The following is a 21,170-nucleotide window of genomic DNA, read 5'->3' on the forward strand; positions in this document are numbered from 1 at the left end:
TTGAATGTTATGGTTATTTACTCTGAACACAGGATGTGTTCTGGAGAAACATCAATGCCTTTTGACTTGTCATTCATTACTTTGTAGTTCACCTAAGCTGGAAAGCATGTGACCATTTCTTTACTAACTGAGCACACTAGGATATAGTCCTTAAGGGCAGATAAACAGCAAAGCAGGTAGAATTTGGTCTGTTCTAAAATAAAGAAGCATGTCAATGTCATGTTTTTTTTTTAATGCTAGTCTTACAGTTTTACCTGTATTAGGGGTACGATATTTTTTTCTTTCTCTAAACTTAATCATTTGAGGTTGTCACCACAGGAGTACTGCATAAGCATTTAAATCATGATTTGTCTCGTCTTGGGATACACAGCTCGTGTCACACTCAAAATGTGTTTCTTTATTAAGACAATAAACATTTAGGTGACTATCGCAGATGTAGCCATATATATATAGATATATGTGTGTGTGTGTGTGTGTGTGTATATATATACATATATATATTTGAGTAGAAGAATCCCCCATGCTACTATATTAAACATTTTCTAGCAGCTATTCTTATTCTATAATAACTTCTTTTGTGTGCATTACGGAATTGTAGAGTGGAGGTGCAAGGAGCATAAAAGTGTGTATGACTGTGACCAAAACGTTCATACATGTTGCTTAAGATACGGGAAGCTAAAATATAAGCACCATCACAGTAGAACCACAGCAAGCAGGCATGCTTTTGTGCAATAGTTAAAGCATATTTGAAAATTAGACCTTCACTGACGCAACACAGTCTTCGTAAGGTAAATTTTTAGGACTGTTTATGAGTTGAAAGATTCAGTTTGTGTGGTGAGAGAAGCAAGAATATTTTGGAAGTTGGCCTTATAACAGTAATTTAGATTGCTAAAGATTAATTAAAAAAAAAAAAAAAAGTCTTTGAACAAGGCTTTAGTTCAAGGCTTGAACTGACATAAAATTTAGTATGTCAGATGTCATAAGTCTTAGGATAGCAGGAAAAATAGTAATCATGACTGCAGTAGCTTTTTAATTAAAAAAAAAAAATTAAAAAAATTGTCTTATCTGGATTGCTTTACCAGACTGGAGTTCTCCGAACCAATTGTGTGGACTGCTTAGACCGTACTAACACAGCGCAATTTATGGTGGGAAAATGTGCTTTGGCATACCAGCTCTACTCACTGGGACTCATTGATAAACCTAATTTACAATTTGATACAGATGCTGTTAGGTAAGAAATACTAGTTCAGTGTGTCAATTTTATTTTATTCTTTTGTGAAGGGACTTTGGAAAAGTATTGTCTGTGTACAAGAAAAGTGCATTTCTTTTTCTATTGCAATGATTTCATATTTATTCATCTAAGTCAAAAGTCATTCATGTTTGAAATCTTCTTGAGAAAATCCAGGTAGGTTGAAAGTTTGCTACTCTGAAAAAGTGTGTTAATCATGTTTCTTAAAACTTAACTGCTTGGCTTCATTCTCTTTATGTACCTAAACTTAGAGTAAAGAGTTTCCCTCTTAAATAACCATAACAACAACAACAAAGTCTCTAGTAGTCATTCATTTGCTTCATGCAAAATCTAAACCAAAAATGAAAACTGAAATTGATACATGCTTTTCTACAGAATGCCAAACTGATACTTGGATAGAAGTATCTTTGTATCTGATTTGTATCTTACCTTGCTATTTCCTACTTTTCATTTGAAAAATGTTGTGCTTCCTGATTTACTGAAGAAAGGAGTTTTCAGCAAAGTTGTTCTCTCCAGTCAAATATTAATGGCACTTATTCAAGCATCCTCAAACAAACAAGAAAAGTCAGCATTTAAATTAAATGCTCTGGAGGTGGGAGGAAACTAAGCTACTTAACTTGTGAATGCACTTTGAAAATTCATCTAAAGAATCTGTGAGGCGATGCATCTTTATTCCTTACAGCTGTAGTAATGGCCATGAAACTTACAGCTTCATTGCTGTCTTTGTCTACCGGTTTGTTAGTTTTAGAACATGGACGTGTAACTCATATTTCTAGAAACGAAAAAGCACTGGGTCACATGTTTCTCTCAATCCTCCTCCCCTTTACTTGAGATGTACCTTCAGCTCCTGTCCTTTCTCCTCTGTTAGCTTCTGGCGCTTGCCTGGTGCCAGGAGCAGGTAAGTTGTACAGAAACAATCTCACTTGCAGCATGCTGGCTCACTGGGCAAGCAGTGGCTTTTGGCCTCTGCCTGATGGCCAGCTGGCTTTCTCAGTGTGCTAGCAATACCTCTCATACACCATGTACCAGCTGCTGGGTGCTGCGTCTTTACCTCTGAGAACAAGCAACTGCTGCAGCTGCTATGCAGGCCCTGGGGACTTGGTAATTGGGGCTGTTGGTTTCTAACTAGTGGGGATCAAGAGGAGATGGACATGTCTCCAAAATCAGAGAAACAAACTGGAGATTCTCATGGGTGGCATCATGAGCAGTGAACAACTATATGGAGGCAAATGTGCTTGGTTTGATTAAGCACATCTTTTCGTACTTGACCTTGGGCAGAAGATTTGCTGGACAAGTGTTTTATTTTTACAGAAAGTGATTTGTTGCTTAGGTGCTATACTGATGTGAAATAAAATAAATGTCCACAGGGTTGGGGGTGGTAAGTATGTTAGTTTTCTTCTTTTGACTACACTTTCAGTGTATTCTAGCCAGATGTCCTCTTTGTCAATGTCTCGCTAAGGCAGGGCCATAGTCTCTATTTCTGAGAAGTGTTTATTCAGTCTGTTGTCTTTTCGACTGGGTACCATTTATTCTGTAGTGTGAATGTATTCTGATATATTACAAATTAGTGAAAATCTTAATCTCATCCTTTTTAGTAGTTATTATGTCTGAATGAAGAATACAGACACAGCTGGAAGTTTCAGAGTTAACAGGTTAATAGCATGTTTTAATGAAATACTTGTTGTTGTAAATTGGAAGAAGTACTGAGGAGAAGAAAAGGTATTGCTTGTTACATAGAAAAGCAATTGGATGTGTGAAGATCTCTAAAGTTCTTGTGTTCTTTTACTTCCAAGTGTTATTTTGAATCTTAAACTTTATTCCTTTTTTCTTCTAAAAGCTCTTTTCACCAGTTTAATAGATGCCACATTTTGCTTTTCCTTCAGATTATTTGAAGAATTGTATGAAGATCATGGAGACACACTTTCTCTGCAATATGGAGGTTCTCAGCTTGTCCACAGAGTAAAAACCTATAGAAAGATAGCTCCATGGACTCAGCATTCCAAAGACATTATGCAAACACTCTCAAGATATTATAGTAATGCTTTCTCAGGTAAATCTAATTAAGTCCTTTCTTTTAAGCCATTATTTAGAAAACATCATGTAATGCTTCAATAATCAGTACTATGACCTTATGGCAGAGATCCTCTGTACTATGATTTCCAAATAATTTGGTAAAAACTGGTGGATATCAAATGGATATTATGATTTGATGGAATCTTTATAGCATATCTTATTCGAAAGTGTGCTGTATCATGTAACCTTATTTGGTTAAGTTAATGAACTGATATAAGAACTGTTTAGTGAATGTACACAGGTAGCACTGAAGCTGCCAGTGCAGTGACATTTGCAGCTCAACAGAGGAGCAGGTAGCTATTACAGAGCTGTTAAAGTGATGGAGAGAATGGCTTCAAAAAATAATAGGACAGTGGCTAATATAAATTCTATGCACAAGTAGAAGGCTGCAAGTGGAATAGTTCTCAGAATGGAATTTGGTATTTTGTACAGCATGTGATACTCCTGGGGACTATCACGGGGGATATAGCTTGTGGGATTCCTGGGGAAAGCAAGCTCTGATGCACATGATTGTTACGCATGAATAGAAACTACTAATTATTAAATCTGTGGTAGAAAGGGCAAATAAAATTGAATTAAAAAAACAAGCCCCACCAAGTAGATAAACTATTATTTAAGATAAATCACTTGTAAAACATTAGCTTACTCCTTTACTGGCATGTGTCACTTATTCATACAGTTCTACTTGGCTATGGAAGAGGGAAATTAAAAAAAAAAAAACACCTTTGAAAAACACTGAGTCATATCTTACGCAAAAAGTTTTTAAAAATGCCTAGTGTTTTTAGAAGTTATGAGAAAGATCTAAAAGAACAATCAAGGACAGTCTAGGACTGTGTGTCAAGACAGCAAACACTGAGTGCTGCTGTGTTCTTAATATTGTGTCAGTCCTATTACTCTTGGTCACGAAAGCTTCACTGCTAAGGAACAGTGTTGTAATTTTTTCTAGTTGATTTTTAGTAACTATGTTAACTTTAAAACAGTGAGATGGACTCTAGCTGAAAATACTCGGGTACTCTCTGGTTCCTTTGGCTGAAGTTACTGCTTTTGTTAGTGACAATTTTGTGTATGTGACAAAATGAGAGCACACAGCATTTCAAGTATTGTTTCTAAATGTAATTCGTGTAATCTGCATATCATATTTGCTCAGACTAGTGAGAAATGGAGAGCTTGTTCATTTCAGTGTTAGAGTCGCTTATTATTTGCCATGGTAAAGGTATGGTTTCATCAATTCTTATAAACAAAGGGAAGCATGTCTGCAGTATCACCTGTTCTGGTAAGTACAAGATGGAGAAGAAGAAGAGAAGGCTCAAGGGGATCTTACCTATGTGCATAAATACCTGAAGGGAGGGTGTAAAGAGACAAGAGACAGGTTCTTTTCAGTGGTGCCCAGTGACAGGACAAGAGGCAGTAGGCACAAACTGGAACAGAGGAGGTTTCATCTAAACATCAGGAAGCACTTCTTCACTGTGCAGGTGATGGAGCACAGGCACGGGTTGCCCAAGGAGGTTGTGGAGTCTCCCCCTTGGAAATCTTCAAAAGCTTCCTGAGCGTGGCCCTGGACAAGCAGCTCTGGGTGTCCCTGACTGAGCAGGGGGTTGGAGCAGGTGGCCTCCAGAGGTCCCTTAACAACCCTGAATATTCTGTGTGATTCTGTGAACTCTGAAGCTGTTCATACTTATGGCAGACACTGAACTATTTAGATGGAAGCTTTTGGAAACAAGCTTTAGCAGAGGTCCAGATCATCATTTGAGGACTTGGTCTACTTGCAAGTATAGTCAAAACTGCTGTTTTCATAATCAAAGAATTTGTTCTGAAAAAGGTGTTACAAAAAAGGAGAATTAATTTTTTCATTCTGCATTCTATCTTGGCACAGCAGTAAACTTGCAGCTGAGTACACAAACAGATGTTAGTCTTTGCTGAAGTCAATAGCACAACAGAGACTTTCATAAAGTTTCTGCACACTTTCACCAATTTCCGTATGTTTTTGGTATTTGATCTCATTTGAACCAAATATGCTTTATGCATTTCTTGCGTTTGAAGATGGTGTTGTTGAAATGCAACATTCTGTTTTAATTACTGCATGTTTAATATGAAATTTTAAAAGATTAATTTCAGAGATATGTGAAGGTTCACTGTCCAGCACTGCCTGTTGCTCTTCATGTGGTATCTCCAATCTGTTACTGAGACAAACGAAGAGAGATCACTTCCCTATGCTTCCGATGTGAGAAACTTATTTTAATGCTTATTATTTACCAGTAGTAAACAGGCACAGAAAGTTTTAGAAATCACAGAAAGTGACTTGCTTGAAGTCATACAAGGTATCAGATTCAGAACAAGATTACAAATGGCCTGCTAACAGTGCCTCCTAAATATGCCACTTAGCCACTCTTGCTTTGCTTATTGTAAAAAAATGTGATTATAAAATTAATTTTCACTTTCTAAGAAGATGGTTTCCTCTGTTGACCTCAAAGCTTGTAAGATAATTACCAGTAATTAAGTTGTACAGATGAGAAAAAGTAAGACATGTAATGGTAAGGTGTTTTGCCCAGAGATACTGATGCGGTAGATCAGACAGACTTCTAAGAAAGATAAGACTTAGACTTCTAAGAAAGATACCTTTGAGTGCAGCTTGACCCTAGTTCTTGTGCAGCTTAGCTTTCCTGTAGATTTTTTGTATCTATAAATTTGTAATATGTCACCTATATAATAGAAGAGTGCAGAATTAAAATACATTCTAACGATCAGTTTAGTAGCTGAAGCATAGAAGAAAACCAAGTTTTTCTTCTAAGAATATCGGACAATGAATTTTAAGGTAACTAGAAAAAATCTTACAGGTTTAGGCAAAAATTCTGGCCTTTTTTCCCATGCACGTTCTTAGCATGCATGTTTTTAAATTTAACATTTGAAAAAAAGTAGAGGGTATAGTGTAGTTTGGGAATTCATCTGTTGAAAGTACCCTGGCTGTAAACAGGTAAGTTGTACCAGGATAAGAAAGTCACCTAGCTAAGGATAGCATATTCCTTCAAAACCATCTCTGGCAGGCATTCTGATTATCTGAATTCTAACATTTTTCTTTTGTTTGCAATTGAAAAATTAGGAAATTGTGTTCCAAATAATACTCTTTTAGCTTTTATGCCTTTAGAAAGTAAGGTGACATTACAGACTTCAGTGCTGGAGTTGCAACATGCATAATAAGCTTCTGGAATCTGGAATAATCTGTTTATCCACAGACAGGACTGGACATAGTAAACCACCTTTTAGTGTTGTATGAAAATAAACTTAATTACTATACCCTTTTAGTCATGGGATGTTACAGTCCCAATTGTGTTGAATCTCTCATGATTTAGTAATTTGTCATGTAGCGCTGTTGCAAACTCAGATTGAGAGCAGTAGATTATTTTTGGCTAATTGAATTAAACATCCCCCTTCAGTTCCTGTTTTCTCAAATGGTCTTAAAATGTGCTAGTCTACACGTACATTGCAGTATCTTTTGAAAAATCGGTGCAGTCTTTCTACTTGCTTGTACATAATTATAACATTTAGTGCTAACAACGAAGTAAGAAAACCTGTTTGCTCTTTTGTCTGCGCTCCGCTGTGCATTGACACATTCTTATTTATTTTTGAAAAGAGATTTTCCACCTAGATAAGAAAATTGATCTGAAAAGCTCAATATCCTGTATTCTCTGCCTAGTGTGTCAAAGACAAAAGCTTTCATTATTTTTGTTCAAAATATATCATAAAATTGTTCAACCCTTGAAGTAAGACTGTAAAGAGGGGAAGGATTGTCTCCTTTTGAGTTAACTATCTGCTTCCCAAGTCTCACACATATATGTTACCTACATTCAAGTTAGGCATTGAAAAGTAAATTAGAAAGACATTTTCTGACAAATGTCTCGTATTTCTACTTTGCAGTTACAACACTACAGCTGAAACACAAAATGTAGAAGAGAGTTTGTGTCCTTTTGCAGAGTAAAATTTAACAGCAGAGTCATTTTTTTTTGCTACAGAAGAAAAGTGGAAAAGCTTTAATGAACTGCTGCCATAGACCTTTTTATACAGGTGGTTAATTCAGTTGGTGTGGGTTTAGATTCAAGCTGTTTTTCACGGAACAAATTTCATTTTGTTTCATTTAATTTTAGCATCTGTCATATAAGTAGTGACATAGTTTGTTAATTGAATTTTGTTGTTTCACTCTGATTTAGTTAACAATTTCAGAATACCTTCTGTTCGTGGGAGGTGAAACAATGGTAAATGAACAAAGGCACATCTCTGCCTTCACTGTTTACATATCGCACCAGTTTTAACCTATTAACCAATTAATTAATTTTGTCTCGGGGGTTCCTGAGTTACTATGCTCAAGGTGGAAACTTCTCTGTTTTCTTGGATCTTGTTAAGCACTTTCTTTAAACCACTAAATAAATAATTTATCAGGAAGAAAGAATGTATGTTATTGCTTGTGACTTTTCCTTTCTGTTTATTACTCAGTGTCTTTAACAAGTTTTTCTTTAAAAAAGATGTTTTTACTGAGTTTTGCATAGCCTTCTTGCATAGGTCCTGGTCTTCCTCATTCTCTGCTCGTGTCTTCCTGTGCTGACTTAACACTGGTAGGTAGCCAAGCACCACACAGTTCTCTCACTCCGTCTCCTCAACAGAACCAGGGGAGAAAAATACTATGAAAAAGCTCATGGGTTGAGATAAGGACAAGGAGATTGTTCACCAATTACTGTCACAGGCAAAACAGACTCAGTGTAGGGAAGATTAAATTAATTTATTGCCAATTTGTAACAATAGAGAGCAATGAGAAGTAAAAGCAAACTAAAAACACCTTCCACCCATAATCCATTTTCTTCTATGCTCTCCCGTAGGCAGTGTGGGGAATGGGGACTGTGGTCAGTCCCTAATACTTAATCTCCGACACTCCTTCATGGTCACTCTTTTCCCCTGCTCTGCTGAGGGCTCCTCCACGGGCTTCAGCGTGGAGATCTGCTCCATGTGGGACCTGTGGGCTGCAGGGGGACGGCCTGCTCCGCCAGGGACCTCTCCACAGGACTCAGGGGAACTGCTGCTGCCTGCCTGGAGCACCTCCTGCCTTCCTGCTGCACTGACCCTGGGGGTCTGCAGAGCTGGTTCTCACTCCTCACTCTCCCAGCTGCTGTCACACAGCAGGGTTTTTTTCCTTTCTTCGATCTGCTCTCCCACAGGCCCACCCAGCATTGCTTGGCTCTGGCCAGCAGCAGGTCCCTTTTGGAGCCATCTGAAGCTGGCTCTGATCTGACATGGGGCTGCCCCTGGTCTCCTCTCACCCCTGCAGCATCTCTTGCCATGTAAACCCAATACACTTTGTTAAACTGTGACACTATTTTGCAGAAGTAATATGTTCTGAAAGCCCTAAGGATCTATGTATGCTTTTGAGTATTACTGTGTAAGAATTAGTAAGCTGATCCTCTTAAGAAAATAAATAAGGCGAGCAGCAAAAAAGAAGGTAAAATAAGTATATTTTTGCACAGTGCTCTGAAGGGACAATAAAAGTATCTGGAAGGAGTAGTGGAGAGAAAAGGAAGAAAAAGCCAGATTCCGGGTGAAGGGCTCTCTAAGTATGGAGGGGATGTGGAAAAACATCAACATTTCCCCTTTCTTTCACTTTTCCTGGTGCCCTGCCCTGCTTCACCATGTGGCTGCTTAATACAGAAGATTCCATATCCAAATATTGACTCCAACACGTGCACTTTGCTGTAAAGTTTCATACTATCCTATAATCTTGCCACCAGATTTCTATATAGCGTTTCATTTGTCAGCTGTTCGTGTGTCTGAATTCCCTGTAAAAACACTGCACGTTGCATGGGGGAAGAGATGTGGGCTGAGATTTTGGTATCACACCATTGGTTTGTGGATTCTGTTGGTTATTTTACCTGCTTTTTGGTAGACTGAGAATTCACAGTTTGTCTTTTTGATGCAGTGTGTTGCTAAAGGGACACTCATCTCATAATACTCTTTCCGAAACACGGAGAGAGCTGAAGAAGTAATGCTGTCAGAGTGCCTCTCTAGTCTGAACTATTCTGTGTCTGATGATTACTGAAGTGCCAACAGAAGTGGAGACGAGAGCTTTCCACATGCTAATTCCTCAGGGCTTAAGTAGAGCTCAATTTCCACATATTCCCCCTACCTGAAGATCTTTTCCATGTAAGCATCCTCTGCTTCTCTACATCTGCTTGCAAAGTTGTCGCCCTCACTGTTCACCATCCCCAAGCCCTCACCTGACTCCTGTTTTTCCTCAGATCTGTTTTAACTCATCCTATCTGCAGCCGAGTAGTGAGGGAGATTTCAAAGACGTAGATGAACAACATTTTTTGTCATGCTTCATCTACAGTGGCCTGTAACTGCTGGATTTTGTATTTGCCTTATTAATGTAATGAAGCTTAGGACATGGTGATGGAAATTCATCTTTTGATGATTTCAGCCTACAGGAAAAAAGTCCACATTTTTAAAAGGTGTTTATAAAGTTTAATCATTTTACTGACTGTTCTGTAGTAAAAAACAAACAAACAAAAAACAACAACAAATTCTTAATTTTTGTCTGCTGAGGGAAATGTGTGCATTGTATTGGTCATTGTTTAATTTCAAGGAATTACTCTTCTGTTATTGAATGTTTGGTATCTGACTTCAGTGTATTTGGTATCTGCTCTGTAGACCAAGTCTAAATGCATGCACGTGTTTTGTGCATGCACATACATGCAGAGGTGGGAGACCAAGCTGCAGGATGAGATCTTACGTCTGCCAAGGCTGCAGGCAGAGCTTCTGCCTCGACATTGGTAGAGAAGCCAAGGAAAGAGGCAGCACTGAAACCAGCCCCATGTGCACTGCAGCGTGGCAGAAAGTCAAGTCTAAATGAAGTTTTGTTGTGTTGTTTGAAGCCCAGAGGTCCCTGTGGGAGTCTTAGGACATGCGTGCGGGGTCTGTGAGGAGAAAATCTAACAAATAAGCAGCTGCCTGAAGGAACTTGAGCTCTGCAGTGCCAGTAAGCGTATCTCTTATCTCACAGATGCAGACAGGCAAGACTCCATCAATCTGTTTCTGGGAGTATTCAAGCCTACAGAAGGGAAGCCTCATCTCTGGGAACTACCTACTGATTTTTATTTGCATCACAAGAACACCCTTGGCCTATCCCAGACCAGGCGAAGGTATTTTGATGTTCTGTCCTTTTTGTTTAGTGTTGCTCTAATAAATTTTAAAAATGCATGCTGCTAACCAAATAATGTGGTCAACCTGTTGAAAACTCATTTTCTTAATTAACTACTGTTTTTTTTTTTTACACTTTTACAAACACTTAAACAAAAAAAAACCTTCAAGAGATTACCAGAAGTGTTGGACGTTGGTGTTTTGAAGGGTTTGCTTTAAGAAGTTATTTTCCTGCTGTACTGAAAAAAAGAAGCTTCATTTTGTATGAAATAGTCCTGCAGTGTGAAGTGCTTCACTGTCTTGCTGAAATACAGTTAGCAATGCCCTAGATAAGCTGTATACAGGTGTGGTTTTGATGGTTGAATGTATTAAGTTGGTGTTGTATTGGGTATTTTTATGCGCATAAACTTCGTGTATATTTTTGTCTAGTGCACTTAGTCTGCTGCTGTGCTTACCAGGAAGCCCATCATTTTTTACCTTCCTTTCAGCCTATTTTGAAGATTTGTTTTAATTGCACAGTAATATACAGAAATAATAGAGTTGAAGTTTAAAAACTGTAGAGTCATTTTTAGACTGATTGCTTTGGAATGTGGAATGATTTCATTAAAGATTGTAAATGCTATGTCTAAAAATATGTTTTCGTTTTAATAATAAGGACAGTACTAGGCTTTTTGCTACGTATATTTTATGGATTTTGTTGTTTTGCATTTCTGTTCATTCTACAAGTTGCAAAGCTGATGGTCGTATCACTGATGGTGGATGCAAATATCTGCATTTAGATTTTTGTCTGGGGATGAGTCCAAGCGTTTAAACTGTGCATATGGTCCCTGTTGGCTGCTTGTTCCATTAACCCATCATGATAGGACAGTTCTTAAATTTTAGTCTTTTTCTCCTGTTTCCCGAGGCTTCTGTTGAGGCTAGCTCCTATCAGCCATGTAACTGAGTGCTAGTTCAGACGTGAAACATGTGAGATTCATTTTGTTGCTTACTGGTTCCAGACATTATTGTATGTCAAAATGAATTCAGCTGAACAAAGTGACATCTCCATGTAATAAGCAGATAGCAAAAAAAAACCTCTTGTGAGTAATTTTTGCTTGTTTCTACTGAAGTATTTTGCAAGGTCTTCAGATAACTTCTTCCTGCCTCTCTGTTAGATTCCTTGGGTAGAGGAGCAAAGGAAACAATGAAAACAAGGATATAGAAAGAGAATGAAGATGTTTCCTGTCATTGAAACCTCTTATGACTATTTCTGCTTTTCCTATATTGTATTTGTCTCTGCATCAGAAAAAAAAAAAAAAAAAAAAAAAAAGAAAGATTTCATAATGACTTTCATTATTACTTTTGTATAATTTGTGACTCACATGAAAGGACAGTGAAGATGGAAAAGAAGATTTTCTTTTGTCTTTTTTACTTAAATTAAGTAAATTTTTAAGTAAAAATTTTTACTTAAAATTTTTATTTGTCATTTGTGCAAGCAACAAGACTTGGATATGTCTGCACAGATTCTGAAGGCACTGAAAAAACTGGCTTGCTAGCATGGCCTGATATAATACTTTATCAAGAGATGAAGAGATGGGACTGTCAGATGTAACTCAGTCTTTTCTGCTTAGGACATTCACAGTTGTTGGAACTGAAATACATTGCCCTACCTGTTTTACACCATTTGTGAAGTCCCACTGACAAACCTCTCCCTCGGTATGGGAATACACCCATTGCTTGTGCTCCAGATAGCTACATTGACATCAGTAGGAGATAACCGCTATATAATACCCTGATAATACAGCCCTTAGCATCATGAATACACATGTATTTGAAATAAAATCAATGAAGATATGTAAATATATTTTCCTTCAAAGTAATGAAATAATAGAAATTGTCAGAGTAATTTAGAGAAAGTTTTGAAGTATGTTTGAGAAGAGAAAATCAAAATATGTAAATATAAAAGATAAAACATGCTTTATTTTAGGAATGCTGTTTCCTTTGTTTTTTGTTGTTGTTGTTTTTGTTCTTTTCAGAAATATTGAATAAGCTTCCAGCAGGCCATGTGTGTGTTTTTTTTTTTGCTATTAGTTATGCTAACATATAATTCTTAGACTTGAGAGAAGTGTCATATTAAAATTTATTTCTACATGTACAAGTCAGTTGCTTTGAAAATCTTCTGGTTTTATTTATTTATTTTCATTTACCTTCATTTCCTCATACTGTTTTCCTAAATCTTGTGATCTAAATAACAAATGGTGGTGGGGTGGGAATATTTACTTTATTATTTTTTTTTTAAATAAGAACAAAAAATATACATGTAAAGTATGCTTATTGCATGGCTTTGCATATTCTTAATTGATTTCTCCATATACCTTCTATATGTCATAGAAACTTAATTTTCAGTCCCATAGGTAGGGCAGATGTACTTTGTTCAGTGGAACAAAACCACTCTGCTCCCCATACCTGTGTTTCAGGTGGTCAGGCTTCATGTGTTTAAATTTCATGTCCTCTGAGCAAAGTTGTAGAGTAGGGGCCTGTTGAGAGCATCTATCCAAGGATAATTCTTTACTTCCTTCCACTTGATTATAAGGAAATGTTTACCAATGAGACTGTATGGTTAGGTAACTGTTAAGTGCAAATCCTTAGATTGGATGCAAGATGAGATCTTCTGTATCAATTCTGACTGTATTTCCTGTACAGCTATACTTACTGGTGGACCACTGATGTGCTGAAGCATTTACCTCTTCCTTTTGATGAAGGTATGAACTGTATTTGATCTTTCCCTACTGTAGACATACAGTGTCTTATTTCTCTGGGATACTGTGGAGGATATCTTATGAGGAATTGTCATCATGAAGGGAAATCAAATTATGGTGGTTGATAACGTGTATTTATGAAAGATGTGCTTCATATTTCCTTCATATTTTCTTGTCTTAGAGGGAATAAGACTCTAGAAAAATGCCTGGTAGGGTGGATACGTGAATGGGCTACTGTTTACCTAGATTTTTGTAGAGTCAAGTCAGTAACTGTTAGTAAAAGAATATTTTTTTTTTTCTTTTCCCCAGTGACATGTGCTGAAAACAGACGTAAGTTGACAGTGAAGAAATTCCACAAGTACGAAGAGGAAATTGATATCCATAATGAGTTTTTTCGGCCATATGAGTTGAGCAGCTTTGATGAGACCTTCTGTTTGGCAATGACCAATTCTACACGGTATATTTGGGATGTTTTGGGAGTATAAATCTTGAACTGAAAATTTGAATTCATTCAAAGTGAATGAATTATGCATTTGATTAATTTACTTAAAGCTAGGTAACAGGCTAGATTTTTTCTGAATCTTCAAATTTAGCCAATTCTTAGAAACTAAACCATAACACTAAAATGGAAAATTAGTGCTGAAAAATTCTGTTAAGATAGCACTTAAATTTACAATTATTTTCCACTATGGAGTATGTAATATAAGGGCATTTGTAGGCTGAGAAATGGGTTTTCTCTGTGGACTCATTAGATCATGGAGGCTACCTTCAAAGCAATTGTTTTTTAATTGTTCTGCTTGCATTTTACTTTATTACTTTTTTTAGTGCACCAGGTTCTCAGAGCTGGCTTGGTAATTTTTTTGTTGGCAGCAACCAGATGGATATTCTAAGCATAATCTAAATCACGCTTTAGCTAATGATTTCCAGGCAGATTATGCTTCATGTAGCTTTTTGACCCAATTTCAGTGTTGGCAGCATTTTGAAAACAATGTATGTGAGTCACAGGGCTTCATCAGTACAGGAGTATGCCATTGCTCTAGCCTCCTTGGCAAGTGGTAATGTTTGTAGCTGTTTCATGAGACCAAATGATGCTATGGAAAACTTTTTAAATATGTAGTAGGGGTTTTATATGCACATGACCTTAACTTGTAATGACAAAGTTCTTTTCATGCATATATATATATATATATTTAATGCAAAGGTAAATGTTAGAAGTAGTTCTTCCAGATTTATTTTGTGTGTGTGTGTGTGTTCAATTTTGCTTATGGTGAAGTTTTCTTTTCTCTTTTGCCAGGGATTTTATGCCTAAGAATATGGGGATTGATCCAAGCCCATTTACTGTTCGTAAACCCGATGAAACTGGAAAATCAGTGCTGGGGTAAGTTAGAAATAGAAAATTTTGTTCTGGTTCAATAATAGTGAAATTGCAATGCAAATATATAAACACTGTGTGTTTGTGTAGTATATTCTCTGTGATGTGAGAAATAAAAAATCATTGATGGTATACTGTAGAAGTGTATGCTTTGAAAATCATATCTAATTCATGATTTATATTTGATGCTGGGAATATTTAATTCAGATTGTTTAATCTTTTCTATTTAAGTGAAACTCATAAGGTAATTTTTTCTAGAATGAAGATACAGAACTTGTTAAAATTTGATCATCTCTTGGTACTGGTGCCAACTTTGTATTCACTATTGTAGATGGACCATATATCATTGTTGCCTTACACGTAAATTTTGTATAAATAGAACATATCCTGAAACAGCAGTAACTGACTATTTCAGCATAGTTTTTGATCAAAAAAGTAAAAATGTTACAGGAAAATACTTATATAAAATTATATAAAACAGTTATACAATAGTTACTGGGACAAATGAATGTTTCATGTAGCTGCTTTTGCATTCTGGTCTCGCATCGTTACTTCATTTATTCCATCATTGCGTTTGATCTGCCAAATCACATAAGGGCTGTGGGACTCTTCTGGAACCACTTCATTCTCTCTTAGATACCTCATATTAAGGAAACACTTTATCAGTAGTGACTAAACCTGTGCCGTCACAGTGTTGTAAGTTCTTCTGAAAACTTTGCGTTCTGTTACAAGCTATAAAATTTGACTGTCTCATAAATAACATCTGTTATGCCTTGACCGTGAGAGACTCGCTGTCCATAAATGTTGAGCAGTCTATGCTTATCACTAGCAGAACCCGATTTCATACAGGTAATGTTCCCTGGGAATAAGCAGAAAGACTGTTTGATAGCTATACAATTTACCTCTTCTAAGAACTGTGCCTGTTTGTGTGCTTTTGAAAAAAAACTTTATTCTTTTCCTTTGGTATAGTGTCATATTTTGGACTAACTTCTGTCCAGCTATACTATGAAATACTTAACCATTTTATATCTTTCTCAAGTGCTTTGCTTCAGGCTCTCCACTCTGACTTTGAGGGATTGTTACAAGATAGATAGCTGGATCAGAGCCATGATCCCTGGGTATTTCTCATAAGGCTTTCCATGCATTGGCTAATGTCCTGGCGTAAAATGTTGCTTCAGCCTTCTGCCTTACTTTAGAGATATTTAGCCCTTTAGATGGGAAAGAGATTTTATTTCTAAATGCAACAATGCATGCAACAGTGAGTTATTCCTGTTATTTCTTAGCAACTTTCTAGTCTACAGGTCTTTCAAGTAGCTTCCAGAAAAAAAGTCTAGCAATTTGTCCTGCAATGCCCTTTTGAGAGTATAAACTTCTCCAGCATAGTCCAAGCAGGCAGCAAGATGTTTTGAGAACAGAATCCTGAAAGTGAGATGAGTTCCTCAGCACTTTCAAGGTTGTACGTTTTGGATGTAGTTCTATATCCCCGCTCTTTCTATTACTACAATTTCATATTCCCCAACTTTTCTATTTAGGGAAATGCTATGAAATTTCTGCCTGACACAGCAATCTGTCATTCTCAGTAGAAGAGTTTGTAGCTGAGTGTTATAATCCTGAATCGTTAGCTTTGCCACAACCAAGTTTTACTTCTCTTTTCTCACTAATTTTTTCAACCTCTTCATTGTCAGATAGTCAGATTGTTTTGGTAGATGCTGGTACTTGGCTCATGGCCAGCTCTGTAGAAAAAGGAAAATAATTACGTACTCATGTCTAGATAACTTCTTCATAATGACTTTCTCCAGAATAAGTGAAGTTCTATTTTTTGTTTTATATGGCCGCTAGATGTGGTCTCTTTGCTTTGCATTTTTTCAGCATCTTCTGATTTATTATGACATTTCTGGAGGATTTGATAATCTGTTTTCATCTGTTAGTGTTGTGGTCCCCTAGGACAGTTAGATGTTGGCCTTCTCCTGGAAGATTTGGGACCTGAGAATAAAAAAGTTAGTGAACTGGTTAATATTCATCAGCAAGTGAAACTTTTTCCCAGAATAAAATCAAACATCTTATGTCTCAATGAATTCTTGTGTGTGTGTGTATATATATATTAATATGACAATATGGGGGAAACATCTAAAAAGAGAGCCAGAGAATTGCTGAGGAAAAGCTGGCTTAATCCAGTGAGATCTCTTTAGATGTTCTGGAATAACAAGAGATTGGTGAAAATCAAATCAATCATGGGATTCAAAACGTGAGCAGCAAGTTGCTCCAGCGGATAGAACTTCTCTTTTCCTCCTGTAAGGTAGTAATCAAAATTAGGAGTTTGAAGTACTTGCTATTAATAGCTTTCTGATTTCATAAATACACACTGCCTTTCATAGGAACAAAAGTAATCGAGAAGAAACTGTGCTGCAGCGCAAAACTGCTGCTAGTGCTCCGCCACCCCCAAGCGAGGAGGCAGTGTCGAGTAGTTCTGAAGATGATTCCGGGACAGACAAAGAAGATGAAGGAGCTGTTTCTCAGCGCTCTACTCCAGTAAAGGTGACTGATACAGGAGATAACACAAAAATCACAGAGGTAAGAAATCATTGTGGTGGGCAAAAAAGCTAACCATGAACTTCAAGTTCACATTTCCATTAAAAAAAAAAAGTTTTTGTAAACAGTAAATATTACAGAACAATCAGAAGTAAAACACAGAGAAATTAAGAGAAAAACGTTTCCAGTATTAGCCACGCTGGCTATAAAACTTTGCTATTTTCAGTTTCATATAAGAGTCTTCAATTACACTGCACATTTCCCACAGCTTCAAGTGGAAAATAACATACATAAAGAATGGAAAATAATGTTTAAAACCTATGGCATTTGAAAGGGACTCAGGTCAGGTGTAGTCCATAATACCGTGTCTAAAATATATCTATGTTAGTGTGGTAGTTCAAAGCAGTAGTGCACTTTTGATCATCATCCCTTACTATGCTTTAGCTCACATTTTGGTACAGATCTGAGGTCCTGAGAGCTAAGACCACCTCTTTCATTTAGAAATCACCTCCTTTTGAATGATGGTACTTGCTCATGTGGATATTACTGTAAATTAATGTTCAATCTGACTAAATTTCACCCTGATTTATCTGTGGAGTTTTAAATCGTTTCCTAATGAAGTTCTCTGAATTGTCAAAAACAATAGAACAAAACTAATTCTAAAAATGACTGTTATCATTTTGTCACATTGGTTAATTGGAGTTAATGCTGACCATTAACTCCAAGGTTGAAGACAGTGGCAGGATAATAGGTGCAATTGTGCATGCAGAGTCATATAAAAAGAACGTGTATTCTCTGCTATGGGCTATTAATCCTTTAATGCCTTTTTTTTTGTGCTAGCATAAATTCTGTTGGAATCCCTTTGGTGCTAATTTACACTAATTTGTATGAAGTGTTATGCAAATACCAATTTTACAAATTCAAGTAACATTTCTCCAAATTCTTTCTAATAAATACCTATTTTGGGTACCACTGAAAATGTCTTAAAAACACGTGTATTTCTTCCAAATCACAGCTAATTTAAATGGTTATCATGTTCTACTTGTGTATGTTATTGCTTTTGTAGAAACTTCAGTATTCGTGACCTTCGTCAGTATAAGATGTAGTACCTGACAGGCAACAGAGAATAAACCTGCTTGTTTTTCTGCTACAATTCAAATTTTCATTCCAATCAGTCTTTACCCTATGGTAGATTTTCACCCTTCTGTATAACACTTTCTTCCAAAATTCAGCAAAGTTTTCTGTAATAAAATAACTATGAAGTTGTGTGATATTAATTTTGGAGAATTTGGATTAACTGTTAAATACTTTTCCAGCAATTCAGGTTATTTTTAGAGTTTTTGTTTTTTTTATCAGAAATCCAATCCTATTTTCTTTATGATTCTTACCATTGAACACTTACACAATATATTTCACTACAAATTTTCCATCTCTGTATTAAGTACACTTCAACACGGAGACCTAAGATACATTTTTTTAGATATTAAAGATGTTTAAATGAACAGTGCATGTAAACACAAAATATTATTTAAGTTAGTATTGAATATTAATAGCTTACAATTGGGTGAAATATTCTGATTTTTGTTAATGCACATGAAGAAATATTTTCCATTTTATTGCACCTTTTCATGCATCAAATTTTAGTCATAAATTGCATTGCTAATTTTCATCAGGATTACCTATTCCACTAGGCTGTGTTAGCAATTAATTTGGCTTATCATTAATGTCTGTGCCTGCTATTGTAAATTTGTTTATTCTCTTCAAAAGTATGAAGCCTGTATTAGATGCATTATCTTTTAAGGCATAATGTTTATGGAAGCTTTTTGTTCAGAAGTCAAACATAAATTAGTAATCTTAAAGACTGTTACCCATTAGATTTTAATATATTCACCAGCTAATCTTCATTTAGCTTGGGAAGAGTTGTTTTTCCATTACTAGGCTAAGCAGAACATCAAATACAGGCTTTTTAAGAGAAGTTTTGAAATTACTCTTCTGGCAGTGGCAATTATTTGTTGTTTCAACACTTGTAGTTAAAAAGTTTTAAAAGAAGACCTATAAATGCAGGGTTTCAAAGCTTGATGGCTGAACATAATAACCTAACAAGAAGCAAAACAACAGTGAAAAATGATAGCCTATCTAATTGATTAAATAAGTGTCTATTTTCTAGAACTGGTAAATCATAAAAATATTCCAGATATACTTTTCAGTTAAGCTTAAATTAGAAGAAGAAACTTTAATGAAGACTACACTTAAAAGCATAAGCTTACAAATACTCTGTTATGTGTCTCTGTTAGTTAAATTGACAATATGCTAACACTCTAGCCAGTGTCAGTCTGCACTTTACTGTTTTCTCATTTGTGGAAAATGGATTTTATTTAATAGTGTTCAAAAATATGAGAAATTTGGGAGAAAAGCAGCAGCATGTGGCACTGCTGTGTGTGAAGGAGTTTATATCTGTAAGCTTATATTTTTAGGTGCGTTTTTGAGTATATATAGTTATTGCAGAACAATTGGATGTTTGGTCAGGGATTTGAATTTTGGTACTTTTTTACATCAGCAATTGTAAAGCAGAGAATTGTATAGCCGGGGGTGGGGGGATGTGGAACCAGCTAGTTCCTTCCTATTCATATTTCCCAGAAGTTAATAATAAAAATCTTTTATTCTTCTGATCAGGACATACCTTTCTGAAGAGCTCCTTTCACTTCAGATCTTTTTGAACTAAAAGAAAGCTACCTATTTTTATAGTTGACACTCTTGCAATTGCATGTGCCTTATCAGTAACCCCTTAGTTTAACACTGACATACTAAGTACTGTATGTGCATTGGCTCCTTATTATAGCTGACTGACGTGATTGTGTAACTTATAAAATAAAAATAGTTTTGTATTTTACTGAAGGTTGTAATTATTTCAGAATTGACAGAATGAAATGTGAAAGCAAGTTCCGAACTAACATGTTTTTTTCTTTGTTAAATCTCAACACAGAACAGAATTTAATACGTACAACTTTATATGCCCTATAAATATAAATTATTTTCCTGATTGTTATCTGATGTATGTACTTTCTTGATGAACAAATGTCTTGAAGAATTTTTTTACTAAATGATTTTTATTTAAAGAAAACTTCCTAATGTTACTATGTATATGAAAAACTTGTTTGGTTTTGCCAGAACTTATAAAACTATTTTCAGATTTAGAAATAACTCTTTGAAAGCAATTTTGTGTTTGGATGTTGTTACAGTATCCTTGGTCTGAATCTTTGTTCTTATTATGTTCCAGAATGTAGTTCAGTCCACCAAAGATGTGTATGGAGTTAATCTTTCAGATGTTCCTTCAGAAGATGATCTCACAATATACACAAGGTGAGATAAGTTTCCAGCTGTGATCATTAAGAGATAAGTTAGTTAAATAAAGCTTGTCAAAAGGGCTTCTTTGAAGCTTATTTAAATTATAAATTTTAGGCATATTTGGATGTATCCAAACACTGTTCTACTTTTTAAAATCAAACCATTTTCAGATGGTCTGTGTCAACTCTAAATTCTGTGGAAGTAATGCATGTATCTCCACATGCAAAATTTGGAACTTAAATCAAATGAAATATACTTTGATAGAAATGACCATCACTTAATACATTCCTAGGAATTAATAAGCAAATTCCATATTAGGAGTGGTTTCATGGTTCTAAACTATGTAGTCTGTGATTTTTTCCTGTTTTTTTTTTCTTTTTTTTTTTTTTCCAAATACTGTATTACACTAATGCAGATTGATCATAATTGAAATAGTCTTTTCTATAAACATGCATACAAATGAATGGAAGGGTTTTTTTGTTTAAAAAACGTACCTTATTCATAGAGGTATGTGTTAACTGTTACATTTTACCTGAATGTAAATAGTTGTGTGACTTTTGATGCTTAAAGAAAAATGTTTTCCTGACTAATAGCAAAATTTTTTTATTGAAACATCTTGACTATTAAGCTTGAAGTACAAAATAGTGTATTTTATAGGGAGACTTTGAGGCCATTACTAAATCTGGTA

General features: G+C 35.8%; 1 protein-coding gene across 2 annotated transcripts in view; it reads left to right on the forward strand.

Moving 5' to 3' along the window:
• Positions 1-21,170, forward strand: part of FIG4 (FIG4 phosphoinositide 5-phosphatase) — a 67,894-nt gene that overhangs the window by 25,511 nt on the left and 21,213 nt on the right. For both annotated transcript variants that reach the window (XM_084283571.1, XM_084283572.1), the window contains exons 14-21: positions 1,083-1,231; positions 3,133-3,299; positions 10,362-10,500; positions 13,181-13,239; positions 13,546-13,693; positions 14,531-14,614; positions 16,984-17,179; positions 20,415-20,497. In XM_084283571.1, coding sequence (XP_084139697.1) covers positions 1,083-1,231; positions 3,133-3,299; positions 10,362-10,500; positions 13,181-13,239; positions 13,546-13,693; positions 14,531-14,614; positions 16,984-17,179; positions 20,415-20,497 — 1,025 coding nt within the window. The remainder of the gene's footprint in view (positions 1-1,082; positions 1,232-3,132; positions 3,300-10,361; positions 10,501-13,180; positions 13,240-13,545; positions 13,694-14,530; positions 14,615-16,983; positions 17,180-20,414; positions 20,498-21,170) is intronic.

The sequence above is a fragment of the Netta rufina genome (genome assembly GCF_964035555.1).
Source record: "Netta rufina genome assembly, chromosome: 3".
Lineage (NCBI taxonomy): Eukaryota > Metazoa > Chordata > Aves > Anseriformes > Anatidae > Netta > Netta rufina.